Source organism: Salmo salar, chromosome 10, assembly GCF_965601325.2.
Source record: "Salmo salar chromosome 10, fSalSal1, whole genome shotgun sequence".
NCBI lineage: Eukaryota > Metazoa > Chordata > Actinopteri > Salmoniformes > Salmonidae > Salmo > Salmo salar.
The window spans coordinates 91119120-91135861 of NC_138300.1; the positions used below are offsets into that span (position 1 = coordinate 91119120).

At 42.4% G+C, this 16742-nt stretch overlaps 1 protein-coding gene across 2 annotated transcripts in view; it reads left to right on the forward strand.

Annotated features, from left to right (window-relative positions):
• Window positions 1-463: 463 nt before the first annotated feature.
• Window positions 464-16742, forward strand: part of LOC106560804 (multiple C2 and transmembrane domain-containing protein 2) — a 42008-nt gene continuing 25729 nt past the window's right edge. Inside the window, exons 1-17 of one of the 2 annotated variants that reach the window (XM_014124109.3) lie at window positions 465-622; window positions 1749-2856; window positions 5682-5741; window positions 5845-5941; window positions 9492-9634; window positions 9867-9943; window positions 10024-10135; window positions 10245-10265; window positions 12822-13022; window positions 13724-13854; window positions 14082-14268; window positions 14445-14538; window positions 14651-14753; window positions 14853-14955; window positions 15079-15180; window positions 15358-15432; window positions 15777-15896. In XM_014124109.3, the coding sequence (XP_013979584.2) occupies window positions 1792-2856; window positions 5682-5741; window positions 5845-5941; window positions 9492-9634; window positions 9867-9943; window positions 10024-10135; window positions 10245-10265; window positions 12822-13022; window positions 13724-13854; window positions 14082-14268; window positions 14445-14538; window positions 14651-14753; window positions 14853-14955; window positions 15079-15180; window positions 15358-15432; window positions 15777-15896 (2691 nt within the window). In that variant the 5' untranslated portion in view covers window positions 465-622; window positions 1749-1791. Of the gene's footprint in view, window positions 623-1748; window positions 2857-5681; window positions 5742-5844; window positions 5942-9491; window positions 9635-9866; window positions 9944-10023; window positions 10136-10244; window positions 10266-12821; window positions 13023-13723; window positions 13855-14081; window positions 14269-14444; window positions 14539-14650; window positions 14754-14852; window positions 14956-15078; window positions 15181-15357; window positions 15433-15776; window positions 15897-16742 lie in introns of both variants that reach the window. The other variant, XM_045688212.2, reaches the window with a different exon arrangement.

A 16742-nucleotide genomic window follows, 5' to 3' on the forward strand; every position in this document is an offset into this window, starting at 1 on the left:
GACTCAGACTCCATGATCTGGGATTGTTTGACTAATAAAATAAATATGCACGTTGTTTCTTGTAATACTTATGAACAACAGCAAACTTGAAAATATGACTATTCATGATAAAACAAACACAATGTAAACAAACAAACAAACCAACAATCTGAACAAGCAAGGCTTTCCCGTCTGGCAGCAGCTAGTTAGTATTGTTTGGGAGCATTATCCCAGTTACCTACTCTGTTCCTTTGTTATGAAGCAATTCCATAACTTGAGGATTTCTTTGACTTTTCTAAATAATATGCTAAGTACAGTAAAGGTATACATTGTGCTATAATCCACCACTTCAACCTGCTATTGGTGGACAGAAAATATCACCATGTAATGAAACTCACCTGGTGGGACTGGTGTGGCCTGTTTGGCCCTGCTGTTGCTCTCCACCCATTCATCAAACCTGTCTAGAAGCAAGAGGATGTATTTATAAGTTCATTTGAAAGGGACTTCCTCATTTTCACCATACTATTGTCTGAGGGCAGTCTACTGACTAGCTCTCTGGAAGTTTCCTGAGACAACATACTTGGAACATATTTCTATTTCCTCTTTGTAAGGTTGTGGAGCAGCGTTGCAACTGTCTAAGCAAGTATGTGGCTGTTTCATCATATTTTATTATCCAAATTCCGAGGCTGTTATATTATGATAGTTTGTTAACCAATCTCTATAGAATAGGCTTACAATGATTTTAGTTTTCTATGTCTGATGTGGGCCTCTCATAGATTGTGGTGATATAGCCTAGGCCCAGGTAAAGAACATTTGTTTTCGAGAGAGTGAGAGGGGGAGAGGAGAGGGATGAGGTCAGATTATAAATGGCCTATTTGGATGTCTCTTATTGACATTGGATTTCTTCATCTTAAAGGTCCAATGCAGCTGTTTTTATCTCAATATCAAATTTATGGGTAACAATTTAAATACCTTACTGTGATTGTTTTCATTGAAAATTGTGAAAAAGAAACAAATAGTTTCTTAGCAAAGAGCAATTTCTCAAGCAAGAAGAAACCACTCTTACACTTAAATTATCATAATTTTCAACATTTCACAGTATTATTCCGTACGTTTGTTTATGTGTAATTCTGTGTTGTTGTTGTTTTTGTCGCACTGCTTTGCTTTATCTTGGCCAGGTCGCAGTTGTAAATGAGAACTTGTTCTCAACTGGCCTACCTGGTTAAATAAGGGTGAAATAAATATATATTTTTTTAAATTCCAACATCATAGTGTGGAAATGTATATAAAATACAGGAAAATCATGTTTTTGACTGCAATGGGCCTAGTATTATCTAGTCCTAGTATTATCTAAACAAACTCATCATATAAGCTGTGTTATCTTTCTCTCTACCGTAAGAAGATGCTACGCTTAATATTGTGGATGTATCTTTTTGGCTCTGTGGCTTTTTTTACCCCGTGTCATCAGTAGGAGTGAGTAGTGAACGGATACAAGTAAACTGCAGTTCCTACAGTAAATTGAATAACAATGTGATTTGTGTACCAAAAGCTTGGCAAGTATCATTATATCATTTCAGTATCACTCAGGGCATTGTGCCAGTATAGATTCAGAGTTAGCGCCCAAAAGCGTCCCTGAATGCCACTCCTATAATGAGTACCAAAACAATTGTGCAATCATGTTTGTCAGGCCTGAAGCTTTTTTTGTAAGAGTTCAGTAGACAGTACTACTTAAACAATAATGCTGATACTACTTCATCTTGTTGTTGCAGTCTCTGTGTGAAAAGGTGTGTCCTGCTGCCTGCACCACTCAGCATGGACACAAAGAAGAAGACTGTGTGGGAGAACCTGCGTGAGAAGACCAAGACCCAGTTCAACAACATAAAGAAGAAGAAGACCCCGGGGAAACTGGAGAAGAAGAAACCCAAGCCCCTGCGATACAGGCGCAGTATATCAGTGCCGGACCTGAGGTTTGTTCAGGCTGAACCCTCTCCCATAGACAGTGCCTTCTGCACAGCCTCAGACGCCATCTGCTTTGACAGCTCCTCAGGCTCTGGTGATAACGCCTCTGTTAACTCAGTCCCTCTATCCACTGACAGACTGACTGCAACTGATGCAGGCCCCTCAGGTAGAAAGACTGTGTATGATTTGACTTTCATAGATAACATGAATATATCTGGATCTAGAAGGATTGCACCTGTGGAGACACAAACTCTCTATGAAGAATCTGAAGAGGAGGACATGGCAACCTTTATGGGCGGAATCCACACGCCATTAGACAAACGGAACACACCTGCAGAGAGATCTGCTTCTTCTGCTTCTTCTTCTTCAGCAGACAGAGTAAAAACAGCAGTGGACAGAGGGAAGCCACCAACCCCGAGATCAAATGCTCCACATATTCCTGTGCCCACACCAAGATTGACTTCTTCAGTAGAGAGAATGAATGTTTCTACAGAAAGATTGTTATTCTCTAAAGGCAGAGTGGTCACTTTTAGTGACAGAGTGAGTGCATCTGCTGAAAGATCTGCTTCTTCTGTCTCAGACCAAACAAACCTGGTTACAGAGAGACTGGCTGCTTCCAGGGAGCGAGGGAAACAACCAGCAGAAGTTAGATTGTCTGTTCCTACAAATCCACTTGACAGACTGAACATCCCTCCAGATAGATGGTCTCTGCCAGTGGACAGGGCAGACAGAATGGGCACCCCGGACAGGATGGGCACCCCTGTGGACAGTGGGGACGGTTCTGTGTGTGGAACCCCGTTCGAGGAACAAGCCTACTCGTTCTGGCCCACTGACTCCGAGGACCTGGATATGAGGGAGCCCTCCCTCTCGACAAACATCAGAGACATCTTCTGCAGGGAGCCCCAGGAAGACATTGAGGTCAGATACCACACTAACCTTGTACTTTACAATACCCTCCACAGATATTGTTACAGACCTACTGCATACAGTGTAAAGTCTAAATGTGGACTGACAGATTTCACACACGTTTTCATAGAAAATACATGTTTCTATGTGACAGTAATACAGGAGGATAGTTTAGTGACCAAGACACAGTACAGTGTGTTAAAGCAGTGCATTTTCACTGTGGTCTTATTAGCATTTGCAAGCTCTGTTTTCATATTCAAATACTGTGGTCTGGGTTTTCACACCCTTGAGCTGTTATGCTGACTCTATGCCTAGAAGTTTTCTATGATCAGTCTCCAGATCAGCTACAATAGATATACTTTAAAGTCATGGATTGTGCTTAAAGCTAGAAACCCTAATTGTTACATCCATTTTTGGACTAAATTAATGATATATACCCATTGATTTTTGAAGAATATAACTTAGAAATTCCTTATGAGCTTAGTTCAACTATCATACCTCATCAGAACCCAAAATATGAAGTTGTTTTACTCTAAATGTTTGTAAACAATGTAAATGTGATAGAAATGGGCATTTGAAATGTTTTGATTATCTGAGTACTTGCAGGATTTGTTTTAGAGTACTCGAATGAAAACATATATATAATAATTAGAACACAAGGCCCGCACTGGATTTCTGAAAGAAATATTGCCATTTAAGATGAATTTATTGAAACCACAATATCAAATCTTTGGACACAATCTTCAAAAAGGAAGCAACATCAGCAGTGGTGCTTGCTTGTAGAAGCCTTATGTTAGGAATCAAAAGGACTATGTAAAGGTAAGTTAAGTAATTAAATATCAACTGAAATCAAATTGCCCCATATATACTGAACAAAAATATAAACGCAACATGCAACAACGTCAAAGATTTTACTGAGTTACAGTTAATAATAAGGAAATCAGTCAATTGAAATACATTCATTAGGCCCTAATATATGGATTTCACATGACTGGGAATACAGATAGGAATCTGTTGGTCACATATGGGCGTGGATAAGAAAACTAGTCAGTATCTGGTCATCATTTGCCTCATGCAGCGCGACATATCTCCTTCGCATTGAGTTGATTAGACTGTTGATTGTGGCCTGTGGAATGTTGTCCCACTCCTCTTCAATGGCTGTGCGAAGTTGCTGGATATTGGCGGGAACTGGAACACGCTGTCGTACACGTCGATCCAGAGCATCCCAAACATGCTCAATGGGTGACATGTCTAATGAGTATCCAGGCCATGGAAGAACTGGGACATTTTCAGCTTCCAGGAATTGTCTACAGATCCTTGCGAAATGGGGCTGTGCATTATCATGCTGAAACATGAGGTGATGGCGTCGGATAAATGGCACGACAATGGGCCTCAGGATCTCGTCATGGTATCTCTGTGCATTCAAATTTCCATCGATAAAATGCAATTGTGTTTGTTGTCTGTAGCTTATGTCTGCCCATACCATAACCACACCACCAAGAGGCTCTCTGTTTACAACGTTGACATCAGTAAACCTCTCGCCCACACAACGCCATACACATGGTCTGCAGTTTTGAGGCCATTTGGATATGTCACTATAAAACTACGTTGGAGGCGGCTTATGGTAGAGAAATTAACATTAAATTATCTGGCAACAGCTCTGGTGGACATTCCTACAGTCAGCGTGCCAATTGCACGCTCCCTCAAAACGTGAGACATCTGTGGCATTGTGTTGAGTGACAAAACTTCACATTTTAGAGTGGCTTTTTATTGTTCAGTCAATAAAACACAAGTGCCAGTTGAGAATCATTAATCAAAACCGTAATGAGCTGTGTTACCTGCTTGGCTCTGGCGGGGTCACAGCAGTGCTTTGCAGTGGCAAAAGATGTAATGCGAGATTGTTGCTGCTTGTCACCCTCTGAGAATGTTTCTTTGTGCGTGATAAGCATATGATTTCTCATGGATAGGGCCATGTGTTTTGGTTAATTATGTCAAACAATCTGGATTTGAACCTTTATTTTTAGCCATTTCCAGAAATGAGAATTCAACCCAAAATGATGATGGCGCTGGACCATCTGACATGAAAAGGAAATCGGACAGTTTGATGAAAAGCTTTAAATAAAGACAAAAATCCAGGTCATGCAACATGATTAACCAAAACACAGGGCCCTACTCATGGAGCTAGTTGTGCTGTGATAGGAGAGCTTGAGCTGGTCCAACGCTCTTAACCGCTAGGCTACCTGTCACCCTGTTTTCAATTTTGACCGGAGTTATGAAATAAATCAGACAAACAGTTTTACAGTATTATATATTTTTTTATCTCTGGTTAAAGATCGAGTTTTGACTTCTGTTTGAGTACTCGATTAAACACTGTATACAGTAGCGTAAAAACATGGTTAAAACTATTATTTTGATATCATGGACGGTCAGTCCTTGTATCCATTGAGAGTGGTTACAAAACAGAGGCGGGTAGCCGCTTTGTTATTGTTTAAAATAAGATTTTAACTTTAAGACAATGTTTCAGTGGTTCTTTGTCAGAAATCCTATTGCAGATAGCAATCCCTATACTCATATAATGTATATGCTGAGCAGAAGAAACATTATTTTAGTAGCTCTTATGCCGACCTGAAGTCACTTCCATTGTATTAAATGTAGATCTGTCTTATTACAAGGCCAGACATTGTTGAGGCTACAAACCTGCCTTACTGGTTGCCGGTACAATTGTAGTACCTGAGGTTAAAAAGTGGTAAATAACGTGACTGAACATGATAACATCTACATTTGTTCCATACTTTGTAGATGTCTTTTTGATAAGCTTACATTTTTTTCTCCTTTAGTTACCCAATGAGCATAATGACTTCTATGCCCAGCCCTTGCAGGGTCAAGCAGGCAACAATGTGAGTACTGGACTTGGACCCCCTGACCTTGTCAATGATAATGGACAACACTAAGACTTTAGACTATAAAGCATCATATTAATGTGATTCCTTTCCTTGACAGGCTATTGCAGCAAGGGGCCCACCTGGTCCTATCCAGAAGTACCTCCTCACCGTCAACCTGAAGGAGGGCAGGAACCTGGTCATCAGAGACCGCAATGGTAAGTGGACGAAAAGAACCTGGTACTTCTGGAGGTCTACATATGTAAAGTCTGAGGCATGCTGGGTATATTGATAGATACATACTTTCAACTTGAGAAGGTGTGCCTTATGCCGTGAGTAGGATGATGACAAAGCAATTCATCATATTTACTTTGTTGATCTTGATTTTGAACATGTCATCAAGAAATTATTTTTAGTTGAAGCACATACATTACAAAGGGCCCCTAACTGTGTGGAATGTATTTTTGACAGTGATTCCAGTCAGACCAGACTCTGACGCCAAAACACACCCAGGAGACTTCCCTTAAGGAAGCACACCTTGCCCAACTCCATCTGAGCAGTTACACTACAGAGAAGGTTACATGGGGTTGGTATATTTTAGATTTATGTTTCTATCACTTTGAAAAAGATGGACAACTCTTATAGTGCAGAAGTGTGTTTTGCCAGCCAGGCTCCACCACAGTATTCTCAGTGGTGTGTTCAATAGATGCGATGCACTCTGGCTGTTTCTTTGTTAACAACATGTGTGGAGAAACAAACGATGTGGTATGGTTTTCATAACCAATACAAATTTAGACCCAACATTTTTTTTGTCAGTTGGAGAGTTCATGCAATGTTAAATAACATTTTCCCGCCACAAATGACAAGCTGCCACCTGCTGGAGGTTTGCTAAAATACATCCTAGGAAGTTTGGACCTTTCTGCAGTAATTCATAGTGTTCTGAACACATTGAAGAAAATCCCTAATCTTAAATCACAATGGTTGTAAATGTTTATGTTAACTTATGTCATACTTATTATTTTGGTCTGTATAGGACAGTAGATGTTGGCATGTCATATACTGAGTATACTTAAGCAATAAGGCGCAAGGGGGTGTGATATATGGCCAATATACCACGGCTAAGGGCTGTTCTTAGGCACTACGCATCGCGACCCTTAGCCGTGGTATATTGGCCAAATACCACAAACTCCCGAGGTGCCTTATTGCTATTATAAAGTGGTTACCAATGTACTTAGAGCAGTAAAAATACATGTTTTGTCATACCCGTGGTATATGGTCTGATTACATTTTCAACTAGGCAAGTCAGTTAAGTACAAATTCTTATTTTCAATGACAGCCTAGGAACAGTGAGTTAACTTCCTTGTTCAGGGGCAGAATAACAGATTTTTACCTTGTCAGCTCAGGGATTTGATCTTGCATCCTTTCAGTTACTAGTCCAACACTCTAACCACTAGGCTACCTGCCGGATATACCATAGCTATCAGCCAGTCAGCATTCAGGGCTCGAATCACCCAGTTTATAAAAAACATTAGGAACATCTGCTCTTTCCATGACATAGACTGACCAGGTGAATCCAGGTGAAAGCTATGATCCCTTATTGATGTCACTTGTTAAATCCACTTCAATCAGTGTAGTCAACTTATTTAATTTAATGTATTTTATTTATTTCACCTTTATTTAACCAGATAGGCAAGTTGAGAACAAGTTCTCATTTACAAATGCGACCTGGCCAAGATAGAGCAAAGCAGTTTGACACATACAACAACAGAGTTACACATGGAGTAAAACAAACATACAGTCAATAATACAGTAGAAAAATAAGTCTATATACAATGTGAGCAAATGAGGTGAGATAAGGGAGGTAAAGGCAAAAAAGGCCATGGTGGCAAAGTGAATACAATATAGCAAGTAAAACACTGGAATGGTAGATTTGTAGTGGAAGAAAGTGCAAAGTAGAAATATAAATAATGGGGTGCAAAGGAGCAAAATAAATAAATACAGTAGGGGAAGAGGTAGTTGTTAGGGCTAAATTATAGATGGGCTATGTACAGGTGCAGTGATCTGTGAGCTGCTCTGACAACTTGAAACAACTGTGGGAAGCATTGGAGTCAACATGGAATGCTTTTGACACCTTGTAGAGTCCAAACCCCAACGAACTGAGGCTGTTCTGAGGGCAAAAGGGGGTGCAACTCAATATTAGGACGGTGTTCCTAATGTTTTGTACACCCAGTGCATGGCATTCCATTATATACAGCAGATAAGATACCCAAGGCTTGTGGAATACAACTGACTGTTTGGGGCTTGTATCCCCAAAATGATTGATTGTTATATTTAATATTTACTGAATATGATGTAGTCTCCCCTTCAAAATACAACTAAAATATTTCTCATATGCATACCTCAATTGTTCATTTCCTCAGTCATCTGCCCATTGTCATTGTGGGCTTGTAGGGATGCAATGCAATTAGTTTGGGGAAGCAGCGACCTCAACTGTCCATAAACTGAATTGCTGTTTGAAAGAAACAACATGGAGTCTCCCCTGCTATTGAAAACCAAACATCTCTGGAACATTTTGTTTATTTTATTTTATGAACATATCGGTTGGAGGCTTTTGGCTGAAATTCAATCAAACATGTTTTTTGGTCTGCAAACTTAAGTTCCACCTCTTTGCCTGACTGACCGCTGCTGCCATATGTAGGCTATATGATTTTCCCTATGTAACCCTCAGCTAAGGTTTCTTATGTAACTGCCGCCGTGGCTTCACTAACCTTGTCGTCTCGGGCCACAGCTCCCTGCTAGTTGAGACCTTACTTTTCCTGACAGGATGGCACCATGATGATGATGCAATCCCCACACGCCCCCTGCCTCTCCACTGTTTGCCCTACAATCAACACGGTGCCTGAGACCCACCAACACCATCCACTGTCATTACATATTCTGAAAGGACCCTCGCCACCAACCCCCACTTCTCTTTTTTTGTTCTCCCCTTTTTTCGCGGTTAATTTCAATGGTCACCGTTCTGTCACGCCAGAGCTTTTCTCCTCACTGGCTGCCACATTCTCCTCCTGTCAAGTTGCCTGGAGGTTTTCCTGTCAGACTGGCAGGGCGGAGCTGCTGTGGGTCCTGCCTGCCTTTGGGAGATGTTCATTTGGAGTGGGGAGCTGACAGGCCTGACAGCCCATCCCCACAGGGCCTTTGTCATGTGATTCTAGCCTCCCTGCAGGTTCTCTCAAGCACCCTTTCATTTCTCCATACAAATTAAGGCATGGGACTGGCTTTCATTTTTCAGGCAATCTTCATACCATGGCTGAGACAAAGACGTCCTGTCCCCCCACCCCACCACCAGGCCCACTTTCTTAACAGGCTTTTGAGATTAACACTGGTTGCTCCTGGTTTCAGGACTTTATTTGCTCGTTGCTTCATGCTGGCGAGAGTTTCTTCTCTTTCACAATTAAACAGATACATCCCTCTGTTTTCATAAATACATGTGCGGTGTACGTCATCCCTGCATATCTCAGTCTCTCACAAACTTCTTTGATATATCTAGCTGGGAGGGAAGGTGTGTGTGTTCTCATTTGTGCGGATCTGACTTGTTTCCTGTGTCATATATATTACATTTTTTATATATTTTTTTTATACAATTGTTGTATAAATGACACCCCTTTGCAAGTACGAATTTGTCTCATATCATGATTGATTGTGTTGATAATCTGATAATGCTTTTATCTGCTATTTTCTGAACCTTCCATTTTGTTTTTGAATCTCTAGGTACAAGTGATCCTTATGTCAAGTTCAAACTGGAAGGGAAGACGATTTACAAAAGCAAAATTGTGTATAAGAACCTGAATCCAAAATGGAGCGAGTCCTTCTCTTTCCCCCTGCAGGATCGAGAGCAGGTTGTTGACGTGAGGGTGAGTGTCACGTTGATCTGTTGTTTTTACTTAGGTTGTCTAAGTATCACCTACACATGAACGACAATGTACTTATATTGTCATAAAAGTGACAGATTGACACTCTAATCATGTCATAGCTTTGGCCTGCAAAGGATACAAAACTGGCATGCAATAACAGTTCATTGTGCCAAACCTGATTGACATACACTAACTGTTTTTATATTGAGCATGATGTTTGTAATTGTTGCAGGTTTATGATAAGGACCTAACCACTGATGACTTCATGGGTTCCAGCACGATTGTCATCAAAAACCTTGAATTAGACAAGTGAGTAATACACATGCTCTGCTAATCACTCAGTGTATTATCTAGTAAACTGCAGTACGTCTCTGTCTCTCTCTGTCCAGGACCGGTGAGATGGTGTTAAGTCTGGAGGACCCCAACAGTCTGGAGGATGACATGGGGGTCATCGTCATGGACACATGCCTCACTTTTAGAGACGCTACTATCAAAAAACGTGTAAGCCTCATTTGATTGGAGTCTAATGTTACATCTCTAATTTTCAACATCAATATTTTCAATCACTATATTTTGACATTTTCCTGATTTTTTTTCTTCTTGTTTACAGAAATGGCACCAGAAAAAGAGGGTAGGATTTAGAATTGTCTATTTTCTACTGCTCTCCTTTCTACTTGCATCATTTTGTTGTGTACATCTCATTCTAAAATCTGTTCAATGTCAGTATATGCCAATGTCTATTTCTAGAATAGACATACAGTACTAGACTTACTAACAGTATAACCATTACTTTAGTCAGAGAAATCCAAATACGGCTGAGATTGTGCCTGATATCCAGCAGCAGGGGGCAGTAGATCACTGTATTATATATGACGATCATAACAAAGAGCGAAGTATAGTCCCAGGATTTTTGTTTTTGTGCATGCATTTTCAACCTTAAATAATGTATTTCGTACACATGGTTTCATAATGACAAGTTGCATTTTCTATTTGGAATTGTGTAGAGTCAAGTGTCAGACTAAACCATGCATTACAAATTATCTAAACATGATAACATCATATTTACGTTGACTAAGCACAGTTTGGAGTAGAGCCTTTTTTGGGTTTAATATACAGCTCCTCATTTGAAGCATTGTGATTAAGGCTGAAATTGGATGCATTTAGTGTTGTTGTGTTTTGGACTGGTGCTCTTCTCATTATGGTGCTTGTGGGTTTATTCTCACACCTATCCAGTCACTTCATCTGCCGCTGTTTCATCTCTCTCTGAATCTGAGTTTGGTGTTAAACCGGTAAGAAATAAAGCACAATTCACATTGTCACTGTATGCTCTGCAGATGGATAAATGGGCAGATAGAAAGACAATGTGAAAATGCTCATCAAATCGTGGTGCAAATTTACCCTGTCATTTAGCAGACGCAGATGGCGGTACCAAGACATTTCGGTGACCGTATGACAATGTTAATGTGATGTTTGAATCCATATTTTTAACAAAGATGATATTTCTCTAAATTGCTGTTCCATTTGACACCTATCTGGTGGCCGGGACTGAGCACTAAGCTCCTAGTCATTCTTCATCTCCCACTGCTACTCCCGACTCCTGTTCACTCTCAACACTACCACAGAGACAACTACCACAGAGACAGCGAATGGCAACTGCCCCAGTAAAACTGTTTCTGTGCTTTGCTTGATAGTGTTTCTGTCTGGAGGAGGCCATGTGGGAGGGAGGGGGGGGGGGCTGGCTCTGATGTTTGAGGCACATTGCCAGTGTGGGATGCCGAAGATTCGCGAGGTTGATAATTCCCAGGCATAGCGGGCAATAACCCAGATGTTAGGATGTAATATCACAGCTGTGGATGGACAGAGCCGAGGTACCAGCCAAATGGACCTAGGTTTGAGCTCATCCTGCTCGTCCCCATGCTGTCCCACCATATGGAAGCAATCGCATACCCCTTTTAGGACCAGGAATAGACTCTCTTTAGGGGCCACTTACAGTTAAGTGGAATTGTTTTATTGGCCGCTGAGATAGAACTGTGTCCAAGATAAACACTTGGGATGACTTGGCCAGGCCCTGCTTTATGTCGCTCCTCCACTCCTCTGTATTCCTCCTCTGTAGAGAGCAGAGCAGGGGTATTTATAGGGCCGAGCAGCGCTGTGGCGTGGTATTCCATGTTAATGCAGGTCCCTGAGACCGACGTACAGGCTCTGATCCCCAGCGGCCTGGGCCCTGGGCTGCAGTGTGGGCGGTGACCCTGGAGAGAAGGGGAGAGGAGATGGGAGGGACGGGGTGGCAGGGGAGCCGTTTGAAGCTGTGCCGGCCAAGGCAGCAGAGGGAGACAGAGTATCAAAGAGGCCAGAGCAGATTATAGCCCTGCTCTTTAATTAGTCAGCCCACACAACCTCTCTCTCTCTCTCTCTCTCTCTCTCTCTCTCTGCTGTTTGTTTTGAAAGAGACGGCCTATCACTGCACAGGCTCAAGGGAACTTTAACACAGAGACACATATCAAGGCCTGTTTCTCCTCCTCTGTTTCCCGCTGTGCCACGGCAGGACTGTTGGATCATTTGGGAGGGGCTGTCCTTGATGTCTCAGTGTTTTGACATCCTGGACATTTAACACCCTAATAGTTGATTTTAGAAATTTGATTGGACAGTTGAGATAAGAGATATCACTGAAGACAGTCAACATTTCGGTTTGGGATTTAGTGAAGAATAGACCAATGTGTACAATGCTGTATATATCATTCCCAGACTGTATGTACATCCATGCATAATTTGCTGATGAGAGGGTTGTGTGGTTGGATTGCATCATTACTCACTGCTGCCTGCTGTCTCCTGTGCAGTATGCCAAGTGTCCTGCCTCCCCCCACTCTGTCTCTGGGTCTGTGATGAGTGGGACTGTCACAGCCAGGGACATCTGGCTGCTGTGCTCTGCTCACTGACATTCCCTCTCTCCAGGAACCGCACCTCTCCTCGCTGGTGTGGCTCTGCTGCTGTCACTGGAGATGGGCTAATGTGCTCAAACAGAGAGGGTCTGGAGCCTAGCGGAGTCCTACAGTACATTCATGCAATCCATATATGTAATGAGGTGCCAGATTTGAGGGGCAGGTGAATGAAGTGGGGTAGCCACTCAGAGAGTTTTGTCATGGAGGGTGTCCTAATGCAGCTGTGTGTCCATGTTTGTGTCTCTTAGGGAGGCCAGAACCAAAAGGGGGACCAAACCCATCCCCAAGATAAAGCCCAGACCCAGCGCTCGGCTGAGGCCACCAAGAACAGCCAGCTGTGGAGTGGAGTGTTTGGTATCACCCTGGTAGAGGGACAGGACATGCCTGAAAATGTCCAGGGGGACATCTATGTGCGCTACAGACTGGGAGAGCAGAAGTACAAGAGCAAGGTGAGCTTCTTTCTCAATCTATTTCTCCTTGTTTTTTTTTGCCTCCTCCCTTCCTCTTTTCTCTTCCCCTATCCTTTGCACATGCTCTCCACCAGCCTTTCACCCCCCACTTTCTCTCCCTCTCTCTCCTTCTCTCCCTCCCTTTCTCTCAGCAGGTGCCTGTCAGTGGCTCACCTCCACCTTGGCTCACTAGGGCATGGCAGAGCAACTCATTAGACTGGGCCTCTTTGCCACTGTACAATCTCCCCTCTATGCTCTCCTTCAGGTGGAGGGCTTCACTATGCTTTACTTGATTTGCATACCCAGCATGCCCTGCTCATCTACCTCTACTTGTTGGCCTCCCCCCTGATGATTCCGCAGTGTAGCCTGTCTTGTGTTTTCATGTCATTTCTCTGTAAACCTCTCTGGTTTCGTTTCAGCTTGTTTGTTGAACAAAGCTAATTCTAATTGGATGCTGTCAGTGTTTACGATCCCAGAGAGGAGGCTGAGGTGCGCTCACACAAAAAACCCTCCTCTCCTCTCCCCCGCCCCTTCCTGGTAGCTCTGAATGAAGACTTAATCCACCTGTCATGTAGTCTCTGCTCACTGTGACACTGCATTAAACCTGACACTGCTCCACACCAGGCTCTGTGTGTGATTGTGCCAGTGGCCACCCACGCTACAGTACTGTATCAGCACTCTGCTCTTTCTCTCTCCCCCAGAACCTGTGTGTTCAAGCCAACCCTCAGTGGAGGGAGAGGTTTGACTTCAACAAGTATGAGGACTGTCTGGAGCCACTGCAGGTGGAGGTGTTTGCTAAGAGAGGCAGGAAGAGCGAGGAATCCTGGGGAATGTGAGTATTGATTTGCTTGATTCTGATAGTGTTGTTTTTGTAGTACGACTGCTGTTCTTTCTAATAGACATCTGCATTGCTTGCTGTTTGGGGTTTCAGGCTGGGTTTCTGTATAAGCACTTTGTCCCATCTGCTGATGTTAAAAGGGCTTAACAAATACATTTGATTTGATATTAATTTGATTGTTATTAAGCAGTGATATTGAAGTAGATCCCATCGTTATCTAGGTTTGAGGTGGACCTGTCCAGGCTGCCAGTAGCCACACAGCAGCTCTACACCCATGTCCTGGACGAAGATAAGGGCAGGCTGGTATTCCTGGCCACCCTCAACCCCTGCTGTGGGGTGTCCATCAACGAACTCAACAAAGCTCCCCTGGAACAGCCAGACGAGAGGGACCAAATCCTAGAGAAATATGTTAGCATGTTTAGTGACATATTACTATTTATTCATGCCACTTTTGACATTTTACATGGTTGAATTAATATAAGTGCTACTAGTAGATAAGTAAGTACATTTCAAAAGCTCTCTAGGAATACTAGCGTGCATTAATACGTTTAAGTAAGACTGTTTGTATCATTTTACTTTTGCAGAGTTTGAAGAACTCTCACAAATGTTTGAGGGAGGTTGGCTTCCTTCAAGTCAAGGTGGTCAGTGCCACAGATCTCACATCAACTGATCTCAATGGTGATACATCACTCCACTTTTAACCATTACCGTTTTAACTGGTTAAGTTCTATGGCTAAATTAATCTACAATTGCACACACATTTTAACACAGCTTTGTTCTTTCTTTGCAGGGAAAAGTGATCCATTCTGTGTTCTGGAGCTGGGGAACAGCAGGCTACAGACTCACACCATCTACAAAACACTCAGCCCTGAGTGGAAAAAAGTCTTTACATTGTACATGTGTTTTTACTTGGTCTTTTAGTGTACTTTGTATACATTGATGCAGATGAATGTATTCCTTCGGATTGGGACTAACTGGTTATCTGTTGGCAGCCCAATAAAGGACATCCATGATGTTTTGGAGCTGACGGTCTTTGGTGAAGACGGAGACAAAGCCCCAGACTTTCTGGGCAGAGTGGCCATTCCATTACTCACAGTAAGTTGGGAATCCTTGGATTTATAATGGGCTTATAGTTTATTCATTGACATTGACAAGTCATAAAACATGTCATGGGTCAGATTGGTGCTATTGATTGTAATGCATTTTCCACCGCTACAGGTTCAGAATGGACAGCAGGTCACCCGGGGGTTAAAGAAAGCAAACTGGGGGGGTCCGGCCAAAGGGACCATCTCACTGGTGATGGAAGTCCACTATAACCCAGTAAGAATTCACTGGCTGATTCTAGCATAGCTAATGCTCTCCAAGCTAATGCTCTTTGACAGATGACCCAATCATATACCATACTCACTGTATACTGATTTTTCCCATTCAATTGAGTTTATTTTTCATTGCTTTTGGATTGGATTTGTCTTTGATAATTTGTAATATCTTTCTCAGGTTAGAGCTGGCATAAGAACCTTCAAACCAAAAGAGGAAAAATTCCTGGAGGACAACCCAAAATTTGCCAAAAAGGTTTGTTTTTGCAATGAATTTTAGGCCTATATAATCTAAAATTCATGATTTATACACATAAAGCATGGTAGATACAATTTGTTGGATGAAGGAGTGAAATGTGAGTACTGGAACATGCCCCTCATATAACAGAAACAAAGCTGCCACAGGCAAGCAGCATAGAAGCTTTGACTGGTCATAGTCTAACTAATTGGCTTTATTAGCTCCAGACATCAAACTAATAAAGCCACACAGCAGAAAATCTGGCCTTGAGTAAACCTGAATAAACCTGCTTATGAATCATACACATAAAGCTTTTAATCAAATCATGCTAACTGCCATTTGCCATCTGATTTTCCCATTAGGTCCTTGCCCAGAATATCTACAGAGTTCGGAAAATCACCATGGCAGTGCTGCATACGTTACAGTACATTAAAAGCTGTTTTCAGTGGGAGAGCACGCAGCAGAGTATAATAGCCTTCCTGGTAAGTCATTGCCCCATGTTAATGAACTAGCGCTAAGCCTTGGGCTGTGCAAGTGGTGTCTCTGTCCTATTTCACTGCCGAACATTTGAACCCTTTCCTTCGTCTATGTGAAATAGATCATGGACAGTATGGTTAATTCAGGTATACGTATCTAGATTCTTGTTACTGTTTCTCAGTCACGTACTTCCAATGAATTGAAGCTCCCATCTTCATCTTCATTTTGCATTTGAAAGTAAAGTAGAAGCTGTGCTCTATCCTTTAATTCAAACCCCACTTGTCTTCCTTCAGTGTTCTTCTGGCACTAGGGCTTTATGTGAAGGGCTTCGGTCTGGCCGTTTGGTCATCTGACTTCCTGGTAAAGCCTTCCCCCTGCTCTTCTGTGTGGAGGAGGAGTGACAGTCGGCCTGGGAGATTTGAACCTTGTATAAATGTCTCTGTTTAGAGGTTTTAATGAGGCGTTGTGATCTATTGCCCTAAGCTGAAATAATCTTTATTTCACCCCGTGAATCCCCCTTAAAGTACATGTAATGTCATGATTAAGAGCATCCTCTTGCCATAAAGCCCTGGCAGTGTCAAGTCAGGGTGAGGAAGCGGTCACAGACAGATCCCTGTCTTCACAGCCTTTATTCCTCTCTATGTTCTGTTACGGGACGACGTGCATTTCATACCTGGTGTATTCTTTAAACCCTGCTCACTGATCCTCAGGTGGATGTCCCCTCAGGCAATGGCCTGGCTCACCATATCAGAGCCTGTGGTACAGGAATGGACACAGACAGACAGACAGACAGACAGACAGACAGACAGACAGACAGACAGACAGACAGACAGACAGACAGACAGACAGAC